Genomic DNA, 20629 nt, shown 5'->3' on the forward strand with positions numbered 1-20629 from the left:
TAGTCTTTATTACATGTAAAAGACACAAGTGAATGAAAACTAGAGACCCTGTGAATAAATGTTCAAATGATATATGTGACATTGCCAGGGGTGTGGTGGCAATTGGGACCTCTCTTTCTCAAATTCCTGGGCTGAATTTTGAACCCAGTATGTCCTTGGACATTGCTGTATAATATTTTTTTAATTAACATCGACCACTTAACTCTGAGGTAAGCGAACCATGCCGTGGAGTGAATAGCAACGTGATTAATTGACAACAACATCTAGATACGAACAGTGGCGTCTCTGGCACGAAAAGTTGAGTGGAGCACCACAGTGGGCACTATACATCCAGGAAGCAGCAAAGCCTAAACAGTATTTTCTAAATCAGGACCGCAATCCATTTTATTCATAGCAAAAGTAAGGCTACGAATACAACCTTTGAATTGTTAAAAAAAAAAAGATGTTACTCACAAAGAGTGTTGTTCATTTCTTGAAAAAAAAAAGGATGCAGATCTTTCATCTGGGTAAATTTGTCAATAACCCGTCTGTCAAAGTCCAATATTTCATGAATGAATGTTTAGTTAGACGTTCTGAAAGATTCTTCAAATCTTTGAATCTAACTGCAGACCATGTAGTCTTTCCTCTGAACAACAGGCAAAGAAACCAAAACAGCGATTTTCTGATCACACACATGCAGTTAGCCATGTTTTCCTTTTGAACCATTCCAGGTGGAAGGAGCGTTTTTTTGTCCATTCGTGTTTGAACAATGTTAATATCCACCGTCTGATGCATCCCCAAATGTTTAATTTCTATTTTTTGCTGAAGTGGCAAAATGCTAAATTTGAGTTTTGCTCCCGATAAAAACGTACCGAGCCTACTGGTATATACAGTACAGTATTGTCATCCCCCAAACTGAGCGTGTGTTGATTTGCGCCTTTACGTCACGTCGCGTATATCATTCTGCTATTTTAATTGGATGATAGGCTCAGTTTATGTGGCCCCATGGCCGCCTACTGAGAGCAGTTTTGGACATGCGCGCTATGATTTGAGTGGCTCATCACATAAACAAGCGCTGATGGGCTGGTCCATTAGATGAGTTTCAGTGTTTGCAAACAACAGTGATGTCATTAAGATGCGCATACCAAGGAGGCAAAAGAGTTATACAGTACCTTGCAGGATTAGAGTGTCTACTTGCTGTAGCAGCTGCTATGTGAGAAGACAGATGGAACAAAGTGCTCTTTCTATTCTGACAACCCAACGCACAGCATGAGGACGGCATTATTTACACGGCTCTGTCAGCGAGAGGATTTGGAGGAAGCCATGCCACTCACTCAGCGTGGCTTCCGCCTCCATGATGCGCGCGCAGCCAGATTTACTATCTGCCTACGTCACATGAAAATGATCTATTTGAGTCGTGTTTGAAGAAGTTCGACCACTGAACTCGGAATTGTTGATCACGAAATTGTCTTAGGAACATAATTGGTATTTATTGAATATTATTCTTTTTGCAAAAATATGTATAAATTATTATCTATAAAGAAGAGCAATTCTGTTCACAATTATTTTGAACCTGTGTAGTGTTCAACAGCGCCATCTAGTACTGGCCCCGAAATGCAGAGACGTCACCGTGCACAAAAGACTGAATAATAAAAATAAGATAACCTGCACCCGTGGTTAGTATGACAAGCGATGCTAAACTTTTGTTTGTGGCTGATTGATTTGAGTTTGTCCAACAGGTGGCAGTCTGGAATTATTAATCCTGTTCAAGGCAGCAGGGCCCTACAGCCATTTCAAACATTTCTTGAAAATAAGTTACAATTAAAAGATGAACATGTCCTGCCATTAAAAATCTCGGAAAATCTTAATGCTATATTATTAATAACATTTGTCAGTTGTCTCTGCCTAATAGGAATACAGGGTGTCCCCCCAAATTTGACCCAATTTCATAGTCTAACAATTCTCAAACAAACGAACTGAAATTTCAAGGAAGCCGTGTTTAATGTAAGATTAAATTTAATGTTACACTTTCTTTTTTCCCGGGTGAAGAATGACATTCACTCACAATGAAAAGGCCTTTTTGGTCTGAGGATATACTGGAACACAGTCAAACAAGAATGTGCAACGTGCATTTTTGGAGGAAATTCAAGAAACATACACAATCTGAAAAGAAGATATGGACACTGTGCAAAAGATTCAAAGAGGTGTACCGAACATTTGTGAAGCTTTGTGAAGTTCATTATTGAGTATATATCCGTTTAAATAGATTGTTGGAATTTTTGTTTGGGGAAAAAAAGATTACTTTTGCTTTAAATTAGGCCTCAATATGACTGGCAAGACAGGGAATGTGTGTGTCACATCAACTGAGCTCTTACTGGTTAGTTAAGTCCTCCTCCAGGGCCGTGCAGGGGAGAGAGACAGAGGACTGCAAGGCACTTACAGGGACGCCACACTGTTCAAAGGCAAAAGGCATAACACACACATGTACAAGTGTGTCTGTGTACATCTCAATTACAATTTAAGTTATGAGGGTGGTCATGGAGCAAATTTAATTTGTAAATCAAGGTACCAGTTGTTAGTTTAATAAGCACATTTGGATGCTATTTGTTACTGGACTGAATGTACTTATTGTATTTCTTTTTTATTTTTACAGGTGGTGTTGGGCTGTTTCATTCATGAATACAAAACGACAAAAAAGAAATACCCCAGAGAAAGCATCCAAGGGACCGAAGGGCCCCAAATCTGATTCACTCAACTTTCTGATGTGCTCTTGCACAATCAAGCTCCTAGAAACTGTCAACTCAACAAATTAAGTTTTATTTCCTTAATCGGTGCACGTAAACATCAACCAAAGAATATAAATTAGTCTTAAGACCACATTTTCATTTGTCCCTACACACATTAAAGTCATTATTAAGTGTTATTTCTGGATGCAAGCCACTGTGTGCTTTCTGTGTGTTAAGCTCTGAATTGTGCCAAAGATGAGACAATTACTCCTTTCCTCTAAGCATAATGGAACCCACGCAGTAAAACATCTGGTAAGGACCGGAGGGACAATTATCGTGTTTGCTTAAAAGGTCACCACATGTTCTTTTATGTGTTGTATGTAGTTAGACACATTTGATTCCTGCTTAATATCTGAGAACACTTATTTTCTTGCAACCCGATAAGCAAGATGGATTGCTTACAAACCTGTATTATCGCTAGGCTTTACACCTTGCAAAGATTCTTTCTTGGCATTTACTACACAGCGGAACTTCCAAAGTCTAAAACAATATTGGTTTATGTCCAAGTTGTTCTCATGTCAAAGCCATTTTCCCATCGGAGATAATGCCCAAAATGAATGAACTCATTCCAGGCTCGAACTGTCACAGTCATAAAAGCCCTGGAAATGTTTATAACATTTTAACACTGTCAAACAAGTGAGAATTTAAAACTGCATACACCGCCCAAAGATGCTCGGTTGCTTTCCTAACCCACTAGTTGGGTTGCTGTGGATTTTGAGCAAATTTGGTTAAGGTGGGGTTGATTATTTTGACTCGGCAAATTGGATTGGAGATTGGCTTTGGGCAGACTCAAGAGCTGAAGCTGGTCGCAAGTTGTGTAACTGAAATTTAAGTACATTTAATGTAACCTTGCTAGAAAATTGGTGGCGACTGAATTGCTCAGCGGGTAATAAACACTGCTGACGTTGAACGCGTGTTGGGTAAAAAATAACCAAATATGGCTTTAAAAGGGATGAAGTAAACTTTTTGGCTTTATCATTTAATGCAAAAAAAGTTGTGTCAAATGAATAACTCACAAAGAAGGCCAATAGTGTTTAAAAAAGGGATGTCCGATTTGGGGGTTAAATGAATAAACCCCCAAGTTTTTTTTTTAAACCTTGTTGGAAACAAGTGATGCATGTTTGAGGGATGAGAACAGCATAAATGGTGCAATAAAATGCTTAAAAGTGCTGTTAAATTCTTTGTGGAAGCCAAATTCAATGCAGTCCCTGTGAGCTCATCCATCACTCACCCAACCTTTCTGCACTGTTTCCTGGTTTCATTGGCTTGGGTCATTCAAGGACAACTGTGCTCTCACGACAAAGCAGACATGAGTCCCTACTGAAAAAAAAAAAACCCTCACATTATTCAACCATAAAAAGAGGAACAAATAATTTCCTCAATTGAAAAATGGTTGTTCTTTGCTCACCTTGTGTATTCAAAACATCCCAATAGCTTTACTTGAGGAAAGTCTGTTGATCTCAATGTCAACATAGAATGTAAAACACCATGGACGGGCTAGTAAATAGCGTCAGTGTCAGTGTTATTACCCATTTAAACAAAGGAAGTTTGAACAAATGACGGAGATAGCAATACGTACTCATGCATATGTTCTTTATCATCTGTGAAGACTGACTAGTACAGTCTTCATCCATCCATCCATTTTCTAATGTGCTTATCTTCATAAGGGTCGCAGGCGTGCTCGAGCCCTTCCCAGCTGTCTTTGGGCAGTAGGCGGTGTACACCCTGAACTGGTTGCCAGCCAATTGCATGGCACGCAGAGACGAACAACCATTCGCGCTCACACTCACACCTAGGGACAATTTACAGCGTTCCATCAACTTGCCTTGCGTCTGTTTGAATTTGCGAGTAAACCGGAGTACGCAGAGAACATGCAAACTCCATGAAGGAAGGCCAGAGCCGGAATCGAACCCCACACCTCTGCACTGAGAGGCGGACGTGCTAAGCAGTCATGCACTGTGCCGCACTGACTAGTACAGTATTCATTTTAAAAATTCAGTTTATTTTCATAAAATACAATATTATAAAATGCTTATAAAAACATAACACATTTTGTGTGTCTGTGTGCGCATGTGTGCGTTTTGGAAGAAATGAATGCCATTTCGATTCATTCCAATGGGGAAATATGGTTTGAAGTTAGAGTGTCTTGAGTTACAGCGTGGTCACTGAACGAATGAAACTCCTATGTCAAGGCAACCAAAGTTCTACTTTTCCCAGCGTGCTTTTTACATAAGAATCTATACTTCTACAGATGGGGTGAATTTTTGCAACCCCTGAATAGCACTAATCAGTACAAATGAGAAGCCTTCTGCCAAAGCAAACATGAAACTGACTTCACTGCAGTCCTCTGGTCTGGTTTCTCGTCAGCGCGGAGGAAAAAGTAGTCCCAAACAGTTCGTGCCATGCGACGTGCGAGAATGACTACTTTGGAGGAAAAAAATGCCTTCGTCTTCTCGAAGCATGTCCTTGAATCAATCATTCCCAAGCGTTCTGTTAAAAAGTTTTGAGAAAAGCCCATCTTGCATTCATCTTTGTTCACCTTTCACGTATTGTAATGTGTCCTTAACTCGAATGTGGAATGGCATTCTTTCTTTCTTTCTTTCTTACAAAAAATGCACATTCCATTGTTATTCAAACGAGGCATAACATAACCAGCACAGATATGAGAGGTAGCAAAAGTATTCATCCACCATTTATGTAGAAGTACTTGGTAAAAGACTGGTAAAAGTAGAAATACTGATTCAACTCATGTACATGTTCAAGCAAGAAAGTACAGACTCTGAAATGTACAGAAGTACAGCTGTCATTCCAGAATTAGAGGACAATTTAGGTGCCAAAATTAAAAAGGACCCTTTTTCATGTTTTCAAGCAAAACAGGTATTTCTCTCTCTCTCTCTCTCTCTCCCCCCCCCCCTATATATATATATATAAATAATTTGATTCGTTCCGCTTTATCATCAACCCGTACATTTTTCGTAATACATTTTACATGCCAGTTTTCTGTTTGTGTTTTTGTCCCAGGCATGTTCCAGGACTCGTTTGCCTGAATTCATTTATTACAAAACATATTATTGAATAAATCGTTTAGACGTTGAAAAATAAAAGCTGGGTTCAAACGAAGTCCATCTCTCCTTTTGCCCATTCTCTACGTAGAGTCATCCATTCGAAAACTACGAACCCCTCAACTCACACAGTTAAATTTGACTTGAATCGTAATTAAATTTTAAGTCTTAGGCTAAAAGCACTAACGGTGTTGCAAATCAATGTTGTGCAGTAAGTACATGTAGTTTTGTTAGCAGTTATGGTAACTGGACAAGAACAAACTTAGCTATATAATAAATAAACACCTTTAATGTTAATTGATTTTTTTTGATGACATAAGTAACAGGGTTACATTGGTTTGAGCGACACAGTTAATTACAGCTAAAAACATTGGCAAAAAAGAGGAATAATAGGAAAGCGCACAAGTGTCTATACCCAGTCTCGATAATTAGCTTGATGATGTCATCTCTCCTGAGTCACATAGCTCAGTTGTCTCTTCCTCTACATGGCTAAACAAAAGAGGTGAAACAAAAATAAAATAAAAATCTTTAATAACAAAGAAGACAAACAAACTCATACAAAAAACTGACTTATTAAGTATTTATTCTGTTGGTCATGAACAAGGAGGAAACAAGAGAAAAGAAAACATTAAAAATATTTGCTGCAGTTTAAAATTTGGAACAACTATTTCCACAGCAGGTTTAAATTTCTGTATTTTGAGCATGTATTATTTGAAATGTAATCTTTTTTTACGCTGTCTGTCATCCTACGTGTATGGTTACCAAATTTATGGAGTAAAGAGTGAAAGGTCGTTAGAAAAATAGTCAAGTAAAGAACATACACCTATCACGTAAGCACAGGAGGAAAGTATTTGGACTTCGTTGCTCCCCACCATGGGATTTCACAATGTCGGAGTCGTCCACAAACCGATGCACCCACCGTTGATCAAGCCATTCATCATAAGCGATTACGCCGAGATGAGGCGCGTCCTCGCCCGCTACAAGGAGCAGCATCTCCCGCTGAGAAGGAGCACCGTGTCCCTGTGCGTGGCGGAAGGATACACTAACCCCGATGTCATCTTGGTGCTGAGGCACTCGCAGAGCAAAAAATGTCTGCCTAAGGGAAACTCCAAGTGGTACAAATAGAGCATATTTCTAACTGCAATTGCCGTTTAAAGGCATATTTGACGCGTAGAGAGGCATACCGCGAGAAGGCGAGTCTTCACCAGATCACCCTAGTCTGGATTTTACTCTAAAAAAAGGTAAGGTATAAGGGGGAGACTCGGGCGAAATGGACTCGGACCTGTGAAAGAAGTTGAGAGTTGAGAAGGACTGTAATTGCGTTTTGTGGTCTGGTGCTGAGATTTCACGTTGTCGCTCGTCCAATTCTCTTTATGTACATTCGAACAATTGTCAATTTACGTGGCACTCGCTGGAGGGACGCGTTTTTTCTGTCTACTTAATGTACAAAAAAGCGCATTGACAGTCTGCTAGCTCGCTCCAAATCCTTATGAAGTCGTGGTGTAATTGCGGCTAGCGATAGCAACTTAGCAATGTCACTTGTAACCTCATAGCCCTTCTTTCTAAAAGCCTTAAATGCAGAACTACAATGTGTGTTAAACTTAGAGCCCGTGTGTCTTTGTAACAACGTGCAGTGTCTGATGACCACAGGATATGCACGGACGCGATGCTGATGCTGCTGCATGTCTTGCCTTTAATTAGAACGCATTTGAATGTGCATTAAATATCCGTGTATTACTTATAACACACCAGTATTCTTGCACATTCAATTTTACACCCGCGGCGAATATGCGCCTCATTGTGCACCACAACACAGCTATTGAAATACCTTAGATGTCATTCCTCCGCCCAGAAATGTGATGAGTTCTCTCTCCTGCAGTGACTGTAAATACGCAAACATGTTAGTCTTTTGAACAGGTTCTGCAAAGCATTTTTACATTGAAGTGGCTCCAGATAAAATTTGACCCATATCTACTCAAAGCGGCTTTCAAATTCACCATTGTGTATTAAATCAGGGAAAATTGTACATGCCATAAATTTGTGTACTGTATTTTTAATGGTACAGTGGTAACAGAGTTAAAGATGGAGCTTGAAACAGTCCCGAGAAGTGTCTGTGTTCCCACCTCATTTGCTCACATTATTGCAGAAAACGTGCACCTGTTGATCTTTGATAGGTCATGGGAGAATCTCAGAACAGTAAAATAGTAAAAGGAATGTTTCGTGGATTCTGCGTATTCCTGAAGATGTGGATAAACCTTTTCGCTGGATTTATTTTCTGATTCTGTCCTCCATTTTTCACAGAAAAACTCAAAAGAATGATAATTTTCTGCAATGCAGCTAAAAAAAAGTTTACATAATTTATTTTTATGGCAAAATACTGTAGAGTGTATATGATATTTTAGGGCTGCAACAATTAATCACAAAACTCAATTTGATTAAAAAAAAATGTGGATGCAAAAACTCTGCCTTGAATCTTCTTCACCCATAGATGTATCTTACTATGCATGCACGCACCACTCAACGTGGAAATACGTTGGTGCAATGGTGGTGAGCCAGGAGTGACGAGTCTGTTAAAAACGGGGAGTGTCCAAAGTTTCGGATCATTTCATGCTTAACAAGGAAGATAAAATGCAATTTGTATCACAACAGCACATCTATGATCTCCAAACCAAGATAACATAGCTAATTCAATATAGCCTATGATCGCTAGTTAGATCCTAGTGTAATGCAAGTGGTCAAGGACAGACACAGCTGCTTGTGCACTTTCAGTAACTTTATTGAGCTGGGTCCGACATCAATGGTGGCCCGATGGCCCTGGGCCAGCCTGACACTGTCTCAGGGCACCGTACCTTACAGACGCTGGTCCGACCTGGCTAGTCGTAATTTTATAAATAATATGAGGAATTCAACAACACATTCTTGCTTTTTTACATGCAAAAAACTAATTAAAGTATTATCTTCAAACAGTCAAAAAAATTAGATGCTAAACATTAAATTAGGATGAAAACGTATATTATATCATGACTATACCAGGCTGGTACCATTTAAACGGGGCCACCACAACATAGTTCATCGTGGCCCCACAAGGGCGCCACTGGTAAAATGGTAATGGTAAGAAAACAAAAACGTAATAAGTACAGTCATACACGGGTTTCAGGTGGCCCCAACTCATGCAGTGTCACTCAACACACAAACAGCCTAATGAGTTAGCCAGTTAACAGCCAGCCAACTCTAAACTTTGATTCGTTAACGCCCATGTCACTCCACAGGTCAAGTCCCACCTTTTAATGCAAGCTACTACAGTCAAATATGACGAAAGTGACTCTAAGCGGACAAAAATAATACTTGGCCCTCACATGCATGTTATTGTGTTTAATAATGTGAAATCAATTTATAATATATTTTCATAGTTTGTTGTGATATGATTGTGGTTTTATATAGGGCTAGGACAATTAGTTTAAATATATAAAACAAATATACTGTATAATTCACAGACACAAAGAGGTAAACGTTAAAAACATCCTCAAAGTTTTGCAGGGATAGTTTTTACATACCTAAATATACTACTGTAGTGCAAATGCTCAGACACATTTGTGTAGAAATAAATTGGTGTAATGACACAATCTAAGAGGAAACAGTCCGTGTAAAACAGAAAATAATCCCAAAGTTTGGGATTATTTCAAATTGAAAAGAAGGTAAACTGCATTGTTTCTACTCCAAAGTAGGACCGTTATAAACAACAGCATGTATACGATCACAAAGTAACTAAACATCATTTGTGGCTGGCTACCACTGCTACTTAGATGTCCATGGAAAATGAACAGTGTGAAAAGGTTAACAAAATGTCCCAACAGTGATTGGACTTGACTGGAACGTGTTTGTCTGTGTTCCCTCCAGGTCTCAAGTTCGCCAGGATGAATCCTCAGCAGCGGATTGCCGCTCTCGGAACAGACAAAGAATTGAGCGACCTCCTGGATTTCAGTGCGGTAGGAGACACTTTGCAATTTTTTTTTACCCTGTGGCCGTCTCTCAGAAGTGTTAGCACTTGAAGCATTTTAGCTCATTCATCCACACACATTGACAATTGTGATCCCTGATTCTTAGCTGTGCTCCTGAACCGCAACACTTGTAAGTCTAGGGTATGTGTTGATTTCTGTTTCATTTAGTCCACATTCATTTTCACAGATGTTCTCTCCACCTGTCAACGGCGGGAAGAACAGGCCGACGACACTTGGAAGCAGCCAATTTAGTGCATCAGGTAGGAGTGTTGTGCAGCATATGTCTTAAATATACGGTCCGCTGTCTGTAATTTTATGGCCTCTGTAGAGCATTGGAAAAGCTTGAAATTGATCTTGAAATTGCTCGAATTTCATTTTGCAATGACGGCATCAACCCGGAGTTTGAATTGAATCCAATTTCTCTCGCATAAACCAGTTTATTTGCTTATCAGAAAAAAAAAAAAGTGGGCGGGTGCAGTGTAGGGGAGAGCAGTGAGCGAATGACATGAAAAATGTTGTTGTATTGCGTAGATGGACGGATGCAAATGTTACTTGATATTATTTAAGGGCTAAGTAGATGATCCCACCCCAACTGGGGAAGTGACAGAATCGGTGGGAATGGTATGGGTATATACAGAGTACAGTGGTACCTTGAGATAAAACTGCATCGACTTTGTTTTTCCAGCATGTCATGTGCCACCCTCTTTTTTGGGGGGGATGGGGGGGGGCACTTGCGAGGGCAGACTTAAAGCTGTTCATTGCCACTCTTGGTTGAAGTTTACTGTAAAATTAAACGTGAGACAAAGGGACCTACACTTGGTGCATTTATAGCAATCACATAGCTTAGCCTTTCAATCTGCTGTCTTGAATGTTTATGTTCAATAGCATTTGTGTTGCAGTGCTATTACCCTTTAAGCAATGGATTGAATGGAAACAGTGAAGCAACACATGTAGACAGACAATTTAACAGTGCTCCCAGTCATACATACATAGAAACGTTATCCTCTGGGAAGAACGACTATTATTATTGGTCTCTGTCTGTCTTACGCTGCCTCCAGGTGGCCAACACTGGCATGCTAAAAAAAATGGCACAATAGCCATTCTGTTGATGCAATGTGCCCCAAAAATGTTTTAATTGTAATTAATTATGCATTACTGTATGTTTTGATGATCAACAATATTATGCAGTCTTATTATGCATTACATTTTTGTTTGTTTGTTTGTTTGTTTTTGGGGGGGAAGAACAGAACCGATTACAGACATTTCCATTCATGTAAGAGCACAAAATCAAATTACTACTCAGGTTTACAGTGTTTTAATTTATCAGTTTACGTCGGCCTGCACAACAAATCATGAATTCCCCCTAAATGACAGCTCTTCTGATCTTGGAGCACCTTGACTGACAAACAAGTTAGTGCATGGTTTGTTTTGAATACACAGAGGTCAAATTTCGCTTCCTGGCTGTGAATGGACAGGACATTCAACCAAAGCGCCATCTATTGTGTAATGCCAGTAGAGAAAGTCAACAAAACAAGCATTATGTTTTCTGAGAGCATGTTTTGTGTGCGCCCACAAAGCCTTGTTGTCCTCAGTTATCTGGGAAATGAAAGGCACACATCGAGGGGAACTGAACAAAACAAAAAGACAAAGGTGGGAGAGCAGAGCTGGCATCCATGAAGTGAAGTGGTGAGAGAGAGAGAGAGAGATATATATATATATATATATATATATATACACACACATAGAGAGAGAGAGAGAGAGAGAGAGAGAGAGAGAGAGAGAGAGAGAGAGAGAGAGAGAGAATAAAAAAAATGCAACCATATAAAAAAAAGAGAGAGAGAGAGAGAGAGAGAGAGAGAGAGAGAGAGAGAGAGAGAGAGAGAGAGAGAGAGAGAGAGAGAGAGAGAGAGAGAGAGAGAGAGAGAGAGAGAGAGAGAGAGAGAGAGAGAGAGAGAGAGAGAGAGAGAGAGAGAGAGAGAGAGAGAGAGAGAGAGAGAGAGAGAGAGAGAGAGAGAGAGAGAGAGAGAGAGAGAGAGAGAGAGAATGAGAGAGAGAGAGATTTGCTTTGCCCTCCCCCTCCCCCGTACCACATAACGGGCTCAAAGAGAATTCTGCCTTCCGAAGTCAGAAGAGCACAAATTTATCATTAATGAATATCTTAATCTTTTTGATCGTTCAAAATAGGACTTCCTGAGAGCAAATATGCCATGTCAGTAGGATGTTGCTGGGATAAATGTTAAATTGTGCCTTGAGATACGTGTTGAATTCGGTCTGCGCTTATGCTAAAAAAATATTCTCCGATACGTTGACATTCTAACGTTAGCTGATTCCAAATGCTCAGCAAAATTGACTTGTTGACATAGATACTTCAAAGTAAAAACACGAGTGACAACACGTCGTTAGCTGATTCCAAATGCTCAGCAAAATTGACTTTGCAATCAATGAAGGCCGTACAGCAAGCATCAAGTCCTCATGCTCCCGTCTCATACTCTATACTCCCTCATTCAATATAACAGTGTTGTGTTTATGACACCTGTACGGTAGTGTTGTGCATTCACCAGCATGGCGTTGTCTTGACTTGACACTGTCTGGAGAATGTGCAGAAGGGCCAAAGCTCATAGACCCAGTTACAGTGTTCTCTGGTCACCAGATTTTCTTCAGAAAAATTTACCTTGTCAGATTGAGTCAACACAGAACAAAAAGTTCACTGTACCATTCGACTGGCATGAGAAATGCATGTTGATTTTCATGCGGGTAGTGGTAGGCTTTGTCACCTGTTATGACTAGAGTATGCCATACATGACAGGCTGAGAATTCAGTTGTGGTGACGGCATAAGAGAGTCATCCCTGACCCCTGTGGCCGGAAAAATGACGATTTAGCATCCCGTATGCACTCATTGGACACAACGTTAGGAACACTTATGCAACAGCATTAGCAAAAGCATACTATCAAATTAATAACAAAATATTTAATTACACCGCACACCAGGGTAAATATTAGTTAACAAATACGACACACAGTCAACAGCATATTTTTCGCCATGATGTTGGATATCCAGAGGCTGAGCTGCTCCGTATTTGTTTACGGAGTATCATAAGGTAAGACTGCAATGTAGTGTGAGCTCCATACACTTCCTGTCCCTCACCTACAGTGGTTTGTCTGGGAACATTATGGGTCGAAAATCTGAATATGGCGATGAACTTAATTTAACTCACATAACAAGCAGCTGTTTGGTAGAGAAGAAAAAAATGTGTAAGAGTATTCATGTTTTTTTGCCACTCAAATTTTAAGTTGACTGTCAAACTGAACCTAATACAAAAAGAATTACACATTATTAACCATGTTGCCTTCCGCGAGTGTAATGCTAACCAACAGTGCAAAAAGCCATACATTGGCTAAAGAATAGCATCAGTGTTGTATCGTTATAATGCAGGATATTAGGATATTTGAACACAAATGGTGCATCAACACATGGAGACAGACGATTCAACAATACACCTCTGTAAAAAAGCAACCACTATTACTGCATTGCACTAAATCCCTTACAGTCAGGAATTTTTTCTGTCTTCATGACTATATTATCCTACACTCCCAGCCACACACACACCAGAAAGTGTTGCACTGAGTTAATTATGATACACAAACCGTTTAATTATTTACCTTATGATATTACTATTTGCTTTATACATAGAGTGCTAGTTTCCTTATTACAAAATGCTTCAAAACTGGAGAAACATGATGCTACCACATGGAGTTTATCAACGTTCATGCAGTGGTGTTAAATAGTGGAGCAGTAATTTTATTTCAGTCAATGATACATTTGGATGCAATGGCTTCGTAGTCCGACTGTACCCTTGTGTCTAGAATTTGAGTCATGAGTCATACCATCCCCAATGTCAATGTTATACGATCTCAAGATATTGGCCCAGTTTGTCATAGTGAATATAGAAGGGGACCAGCTGCAGAAAATTATGATGACAAAATAAACTGCTGAACCTCCAAAGTATATCTGCCCGACTGCGAGTACATCCCTTCTGCAGCCGGCCTCCAGTTTGTCCTCCTGTGTTTGTGATCCTCAAAGAGGGAAGAAGCGCCTACCTAAGTGATTGTGAACATAAGGCGAGGGAGTGTGCAGACAGAGGTGTGGAAATTGCCTGGAATGAGAGTTTGGACTATTGCATCTCAGCTGGGCACCGCCATATAATTGAGGTAGAGCATAACCGGCAAGACATGCCACAGAAAGATGGATTGGAAGAAAATATATATTCCCAGGGCCTTTGACAGAGATTCATCACTTCTTCCCTCCCTTCCAGCTGTGTTGATGATGCATGTTTATGGGCCATTGACTCCTCAGTGTAGTTGCGACTGATGAATGGCTAGTGTGAAGCTGCCTTGATAAAGATGTTGAGACAATGAACTGTCATGTAATAGCAGTCCATTTTCTAACTGGTTACACACGATCGTGTCGTATTTGATGAATAGAAGAAGTAATCAAATATCAAATTGATAATGCCATACTAAAGAGTGTCAGGTCATTGAGCCAGACAGCAGCCCTCAGGGTCTATTTCTGTTCTGTCGCCTCACACATTTGGCTCCGTTCCTTCACCCAGCGGGCTAAATGTTTGCATCTAATGCATAATCACAGTTTCACCTAAACGTTTGTGTGCTTGGGATTGTGTTACTTTTTAGATCATCCATGATTTATTAGGCATTTTTCTATTTAAAGACAAAGTTGAACAAATGACATTACAGTTTTCTGAGACACACAAAATAACATCAGGAACAATCAATAACTGCCGTTACTGCGAGCACAATATTGCCTTAAGCAGCACAAACTATCAAACATATTTTACTGACTGTATCACCCAAATCTGTTTTTAAAAAAAAAATTACATATGTGTTTCAGCATATGCCATATGGTCTACCTCTGCAGATTTGGGTGACGTTATTGATTTTATTTATTCATCTCTTTGAATTTGACACAGAAGTTTACTTTGATTTTGAATGGTTGTGAGTGTTTGTGTGTGTTGTCACTTGGCATACATCAATGACACTTGAAATGCAAAGCCGTTGTTATAGTTCTCATTTTATGACACCTTGAGATCCGCCTCACACCGTGAGATGTGGCCCAATGTGGTTAGATGTGGCCAGAAAGAAACGCTTAGAAAGTCTCTGTCACCGCACTACATGGGTGCGATCGGTGAATGAGGCGATCATTTCTTGCCAACAGCCTCTCAAAATAGCCACTCCTTTATAGTCGCGCTTTTCCTCTCTTTGTGGTCATCCGCCATGTTTTTGTAGCACTACATTACAGTATATTGGATGTGAGCCTTCAAACGAGTTGCAGTTTTTCTGGTGTCACGTCAGTAAATGTGCAGTGCTCAATCGCTTGCTGTGCATGTGTGCGTCGTCAACAGAAGAATTTTCCCAATGGTCCACTTAATTGCATCCTAAATCAAACTTTTCAAGCTTTCAAAACATCCCTTCAAGAATGCACTTGTTGGCTAAAATGTTAAGTCTGTCATATGTGCCACATGCCAAATGCACAATTCTGAAGCAAATCACTCACCATCCATTTACTGTACTCTTTGTCCTGTACTAACATACCTATAGGTGCCGAAAGCTAGAATCTATTCCAGCAAGCAATAGATACGATAGTGAAATTCATACATTTTCTGAGCATGTATCTGTAAAGCAAGATGTCTTAAAATCAAACAACATCTATGAGAAAACCAATGCAAGTCGGACTATGCATCCAGCGTAGAATCAGTACCAGTTGCTGCTGCAGGCTAATGCTGGACGGTTTTAGGAAAAGACTCACTTGCAAGTTTTCTGACTGATACGGCAGTTTTTATTCAGTTCACAATTTTCGGCTTGAGAGAAGTATTCACTATGTCCAATAACATTTACAAACATGACAAAAATTACATCATAGCCTTGCCATATTATAAGCTATTACTCTAATGATGTAAGGACACGAAAGTAGCTAAGTGAGGGAGGCAGTCTTTTTTCAAAGTTTTTATGGCTCTATGAAGCAAGACCTACTGCTTGCTGATCATGATTTTGATCTGAAAACGGTAAATCGTTCAGACCTACTGCAGGATGTTGCTGTGCAAGATTTGGGCATATGCACATTGGAGCACATGAGTCATCTTGACTTGTTGACAGAGTTGTGCTTGTCCTTCCCTGACAGGTATGGATGAGCGGCCCAACCAAACATCTTGGGCCTCAGGTGGCGATTCCAGTCCTTCGTACGAACCCTCCCGGGTAAGATAACCGTTAACTTAACACCTCTGAATGCCCTTTCTGCTCCATAGCACATCATTTAACAGTCATCACGTGGAGGTGGCAGATTGCCCACTGAATGACCTGCAATAGACATAGACCATGTTGATGTTCTGACACTTGCTGGATATCTTTTACTACCTGGTTGCTTTGTGTGATAAGATGAACAATAACTATTGGACTGCTAATTATCAGAGCGATATTGGAGCAAAAAAACGATGTCATGTGTATCGATCCAATATTAGCAAAATTAGGTCGACATTGAAAGCTGTCTCATCTACACAAATGTTGGTCTGGTTACTATCACTATAATAGTCCATGGCTCTGCTGCATGTGCGAGTGCAGAAGTATCAGTGAGTCATTTATTAACATGGCTTTAGTTTTCTCACCCCACCCACCTCAAAAAAACCAAAAAACTCAATACTCATTGCGTATCCATCCCATCCATCCATTTTCTGATCCAATTATCCTCACAAGGCTCACGGGCGTGGTGGAGCCTATCCCAGCTATCTTCGGGCAGTAGGCGGGCTACACCCTGGTTGCCAGCCAATCGCAGGGCAGACATAGACGAACACCCATTCGCGCTCACAATCACACCTAGGGACGATTTTGAGTTTTCCATTAATCTGCCATGCATGTTTTTGGAATGTGGGAGAAAACCGGGGTACCCGGAGAAAATCCACACACGGGGTCAACATGCAAACTCCACACAGAGGTCAGAGCTGTAATCGAACCCCATACCTCTGCACTGAGAGGCAGACGTGCTAACCAGTCGACCACCGTGCCACCTTCATTTTGTGTTTGTGTGTGCGCACGTCTGTGTGTGTGTGTGTGTGTGTGTGTGCGCGTGTGCGTGTGTGTTCGCATATCTATCTATCTATCGCTATATTGAAACTTGGGGAGAATATAAAAAATATTTTTTAGGAGTTTACATTCCGCTTGCTGGGTTCCATCCATATGAATGACAGCTGCGGCCGAGGCTCCCCGGCCGTCCCAACAGCCGTGGCACCACCTCGGGAGCCGCCTGTTTCAAACGGCTGCCACAGGTTCAGTCGCCAGAGAGTGATGACAACTGAGCTGTGCTTTTTTCTTTTTACCTGTAATTTTACCTTTGTTGCTGCATACTATATATAGTCATGTGGACTTAATCGCCATTGGATTAAAATACAAATCGACGGGTTTTAGTGACTTTTCACCGAACTTTCAACATCCCTGACGGGAAAAGCCAACCAGCAAGACCTCTATGGACTCTTGTCGGGTCTGGAAAGCACCGCATGTGGTGGAGGCCACGTAAACCAAAGTGGCGTAGCCGAGCCAAACTCTTTCTAAGCTAATCGCTAATATTGAGGTTAAGTGGTTCAAAAAATGGATGAATGGATAGAAAACGATATGACACTGCACTGTGTCCTACTGTACTTGTTGGAATACAATGGCAAAGGCTCTTTGAAGTGCAAGTATGGGAAGTGATACTTTTAATCACTTGCTTTTATTTTGGTCCTTGAAAATGTCTTCACATGAAAATAGCCAGTAGTACTATATTTGGGATTCTGCCTTTATCTGAACATGTGCGTGCAATGTGCATTGTTGAAATGTCACTGCTAAGTAAATAAGTTTGTGAGTGATTTATTTTTTTGAACCATGACTATAAATATATATAAAACTCTAGTGGCGGTGATAACAAAACGACCAATCAGAGCATTCGAGATTGCGCCCTACCGTCTGAGGTGAAAAGGGTTCAGAAAGTAGCCAAACATGCAACCTTATGTTGACGCTGACCACGTTTCTAGATAATTACCCAACCAACCCCGCTACATTCATAGGAAGTGGGATTCAAATGTTTCATTCTTTTTAGCTGCAACAACAGATATATTTGTAGTATACACACACACACACACACACACACACACACACACACACACACACACACACAGACAGACACACCAAGTTATCTGCATTGGTTTGGAGAATCAGGAAGTAGTTGGTATCGGTGAGAAAAAATAGTTATCGTGCATCCCTAGATAAGATATTTTAACAGTTCCCAGAAAAAAATGTGTGACTCCACTATTAAGAAGTTATTGAAGTAGTGTTTAAAGAAAAAGGTTTTTGTCGTTTTATATCGTTAAATTGTGTCGATCCCTCCACTACAATCAAGTGGTATCTCAGGGTGGAGAAACATTCATATTATGTATTTAGAAACACGGATCTGAATTCTCTTTGGAAGGATCTTGAAATATTGGTACAGATTTGTGCCAGCCCTTGGCTAAAGTACTGTATAGCTCTTGAGTTAGAATGCCTGATTTGTCCCATCTCTATGTGTGTGTTTAGGAAACTCTTGTTAAGAGTGAGCATCGCTGGTTGGGGTTCATAAGAATAAACATGTATATATAAGTGAGACGTCTGAACCACTCTCACGCCATTTGTTTGCCCCTCGCACATTGGCTGTTCTCGATGTCCTGTATGAATTTCATTTAATGTCAATCTCCTGTCACTCTCTATCAGAACTCAGTTAAATGTCAGCACCACTCTGGTCGTGGTGCTTGTTTATTGCTCTGTGCCCTTCCCGAATGAACATCTACAGGCAATGGTAACACTTGCAGCTTGATTTGAATTGTAAGACAGAGACGCTTGGGATATATTTGCTCCAGGTGCATATAAATGAATGTTGGTGACATTGCAAGGCACAAGCATCAGCAAGCAGACAGCTGTTTACTCCATCAGATGTACAGACGTACACACACACACACACACACACACACACACACACACACACACACACACACACACACACACACACACACACACACAGCTGCATAGGCAATTGACACTGATATTGAATTGTTTTACAGAGCCTGAGAAGAATTATGACACATGATTTGTTATTTAAGTCTCAAGTACCATATCTACAGTCTATGGATTCTCTGACACTATCGTTAAATATGGTTATATCATCGAATAAGATCTTATGCAGTTCAAGAGAATAGATACGGTATATGTATATTCTAATGTAACTAAATAAGTTAACCAAAATATAAACACCTTTCACTCGATTCTTCACATTATGTAGGTTCGCCTAATACTGACTTTGGGGATTATATTTGGTAGGATCAGTAGATTAGTCGATTAACAGCCTTTAGGTAAAGTCAACTTTACCACTCAGTAATGATGAGAAAATAAATAAAAAAATAAAATAATAACAAGCATGCCCCCCCCCCCCGTTTAAGACTGAATCCATCAATGTCTGTCCCAGCTTAAGTTCTTGGACAGCCAAGCCGTTTTCTGTTTTGCCTGCTACAAAAGAAATTCAGAGCTCCTCTGCACTTGTGCCATGAGTGTATGTGATCAGTCGACTGTGAAAAGTCCCCAGTCCTGCCATTCTGACCTTGGCTCCGAGCCAGCCGCTGTATCCTGGGCAGCTGTGGCTGTAGGCTGCCACTCTGACAGCCAAGGCATTGCCGCCTCTGCTGCACGACACCGCCCCTTCCCCCGGGTTTCGTGCCCGGACTTGATACCGGACCGTGCATGCATCCATCATGACCGCATCCTCGCCTCCCAAACCGCAGTCACACAATCATCTGGGATGTTGCATCTTGAGAGGACTTTTTAAATACTGTTGTGAGTAGGAGGCTGGGTGAGCTGTGGCTTGCCTACTGCGACAGTACTCTGAAAGTTATTTAGCCACTAGTGCTACAGTACTAATGCCCCATGGCAGCGATGACAGAATGTGTTAGCATCTTGTATGAATGTTTGATGAAGGTTCTGCGATTGACGATCTAACACTATCCAGGGGAGCATTGACTATTATCTCTCCCACCTCCTTTTTCTTTGCCTTCTCGAGCAGCCCTGCTAGCCTTTTCCTGCTTCACACAGGTAGTCAAAGAGCACATGCAGAGGACTGATTTTAATAGTCCATTACCAGCAAGCACTTTCTTGCTTTCTTTAATTATGACTATAGTTTGACGTATTTTCCTACTTCTGCTGCAGTGGAGAGGAAACGCCACTCACGTTAGTCGTGGATATATGTTTGCTCGATCTTCTCACAAAGCTTTTGTTGTCTTTGAGGTTGTTCGTGGTTTGATTAACAGTATGTGCGGCCTGGCAGCAAGGCAGCAGCACAATAGGGAATCGCATAGCTTCCCCTCCATAGAGAGCAAAACTCTGCTGCCTTTGAAATTCCTCCATCATCATGAAGTCACCCCCCAAAAAACGATGGATAATAAGATTTTTTTTTTTGTATATTGGATTCAAAGGGTATGAGTTGGCCAAAATAAGTCAAGAAATGCAAGCCAACTGCTGTTTGCGATCTCCCTGGTGGTAGCTAATGCAGCTCAGGGAGTTGTGTTTGACTGAATCACATAAGGATTTGGGATTAGGACAGTAACAGCGAGTCTTTTATTACTTTGGACCTCGAGTTTTCAAAAACCATGCTGTGGCCGATATTTAGACCTAAGCCTCTGAAGTAGATAACTGTCATGAAAAGGTACTGTTAAGCTGCAGGAGGAAAAAAAGCAATTTTTTAAA

General features: G+C 40.6%; 1 protein-coding gene across 3 annotated transcripts in view; it reads left to right on the top strand.

Annotated features, from left to right (window-relative positions):
* Nucleotides 1-6786: 6786 nt before the first annotated feature.
* tcf12 (transcription factor 12) overlaps nt 6787-20629 on the top strand; it is a 70598-nt gene continuing 56755 nt past the window's right edge. The window contains exons 1-4 of one of the 3 annotated variants that reach the window (XM_019886795.1): nt 6787-7068; nt 9725-9813; nt 10013-10085; nt 16020-16093. In XM_019886795.1, the coding sequence (XP_019742354.1) occupies nt 9742-9813; nt 10013-10085; nt 16020-16093 (219 nt within the window). In that variant the 5' untranslated portion in view covers nt 6787-7068; nt 9725-9741. The remainder of the gene's footprint in view (nt 7069-9724; nt 9814-10012; nt 10086-16019; nt 16094-20629) is intronic. The other 2 variants (XR_002170226.1, XM_019886794.1) reach the window with 2 other exon arrangements.

This window comes from Hippocampus comes, unplaced genomic scaffold (assembly GCF_001891065.2).
Source record: "Hippocampus comes isolate QL1 unplaced genomic scaffold, H_comes_QL1_v1.1 scaffold261, whole genome shotgun sequence".
NCBI classification, from domain to species: domain Eukaryota; kingdom Metazoa; phylum Chordata; class Actinopteri; order Syngnathiformes; family Syngnathidae; genus Hippocampus; species Hippocampus comes.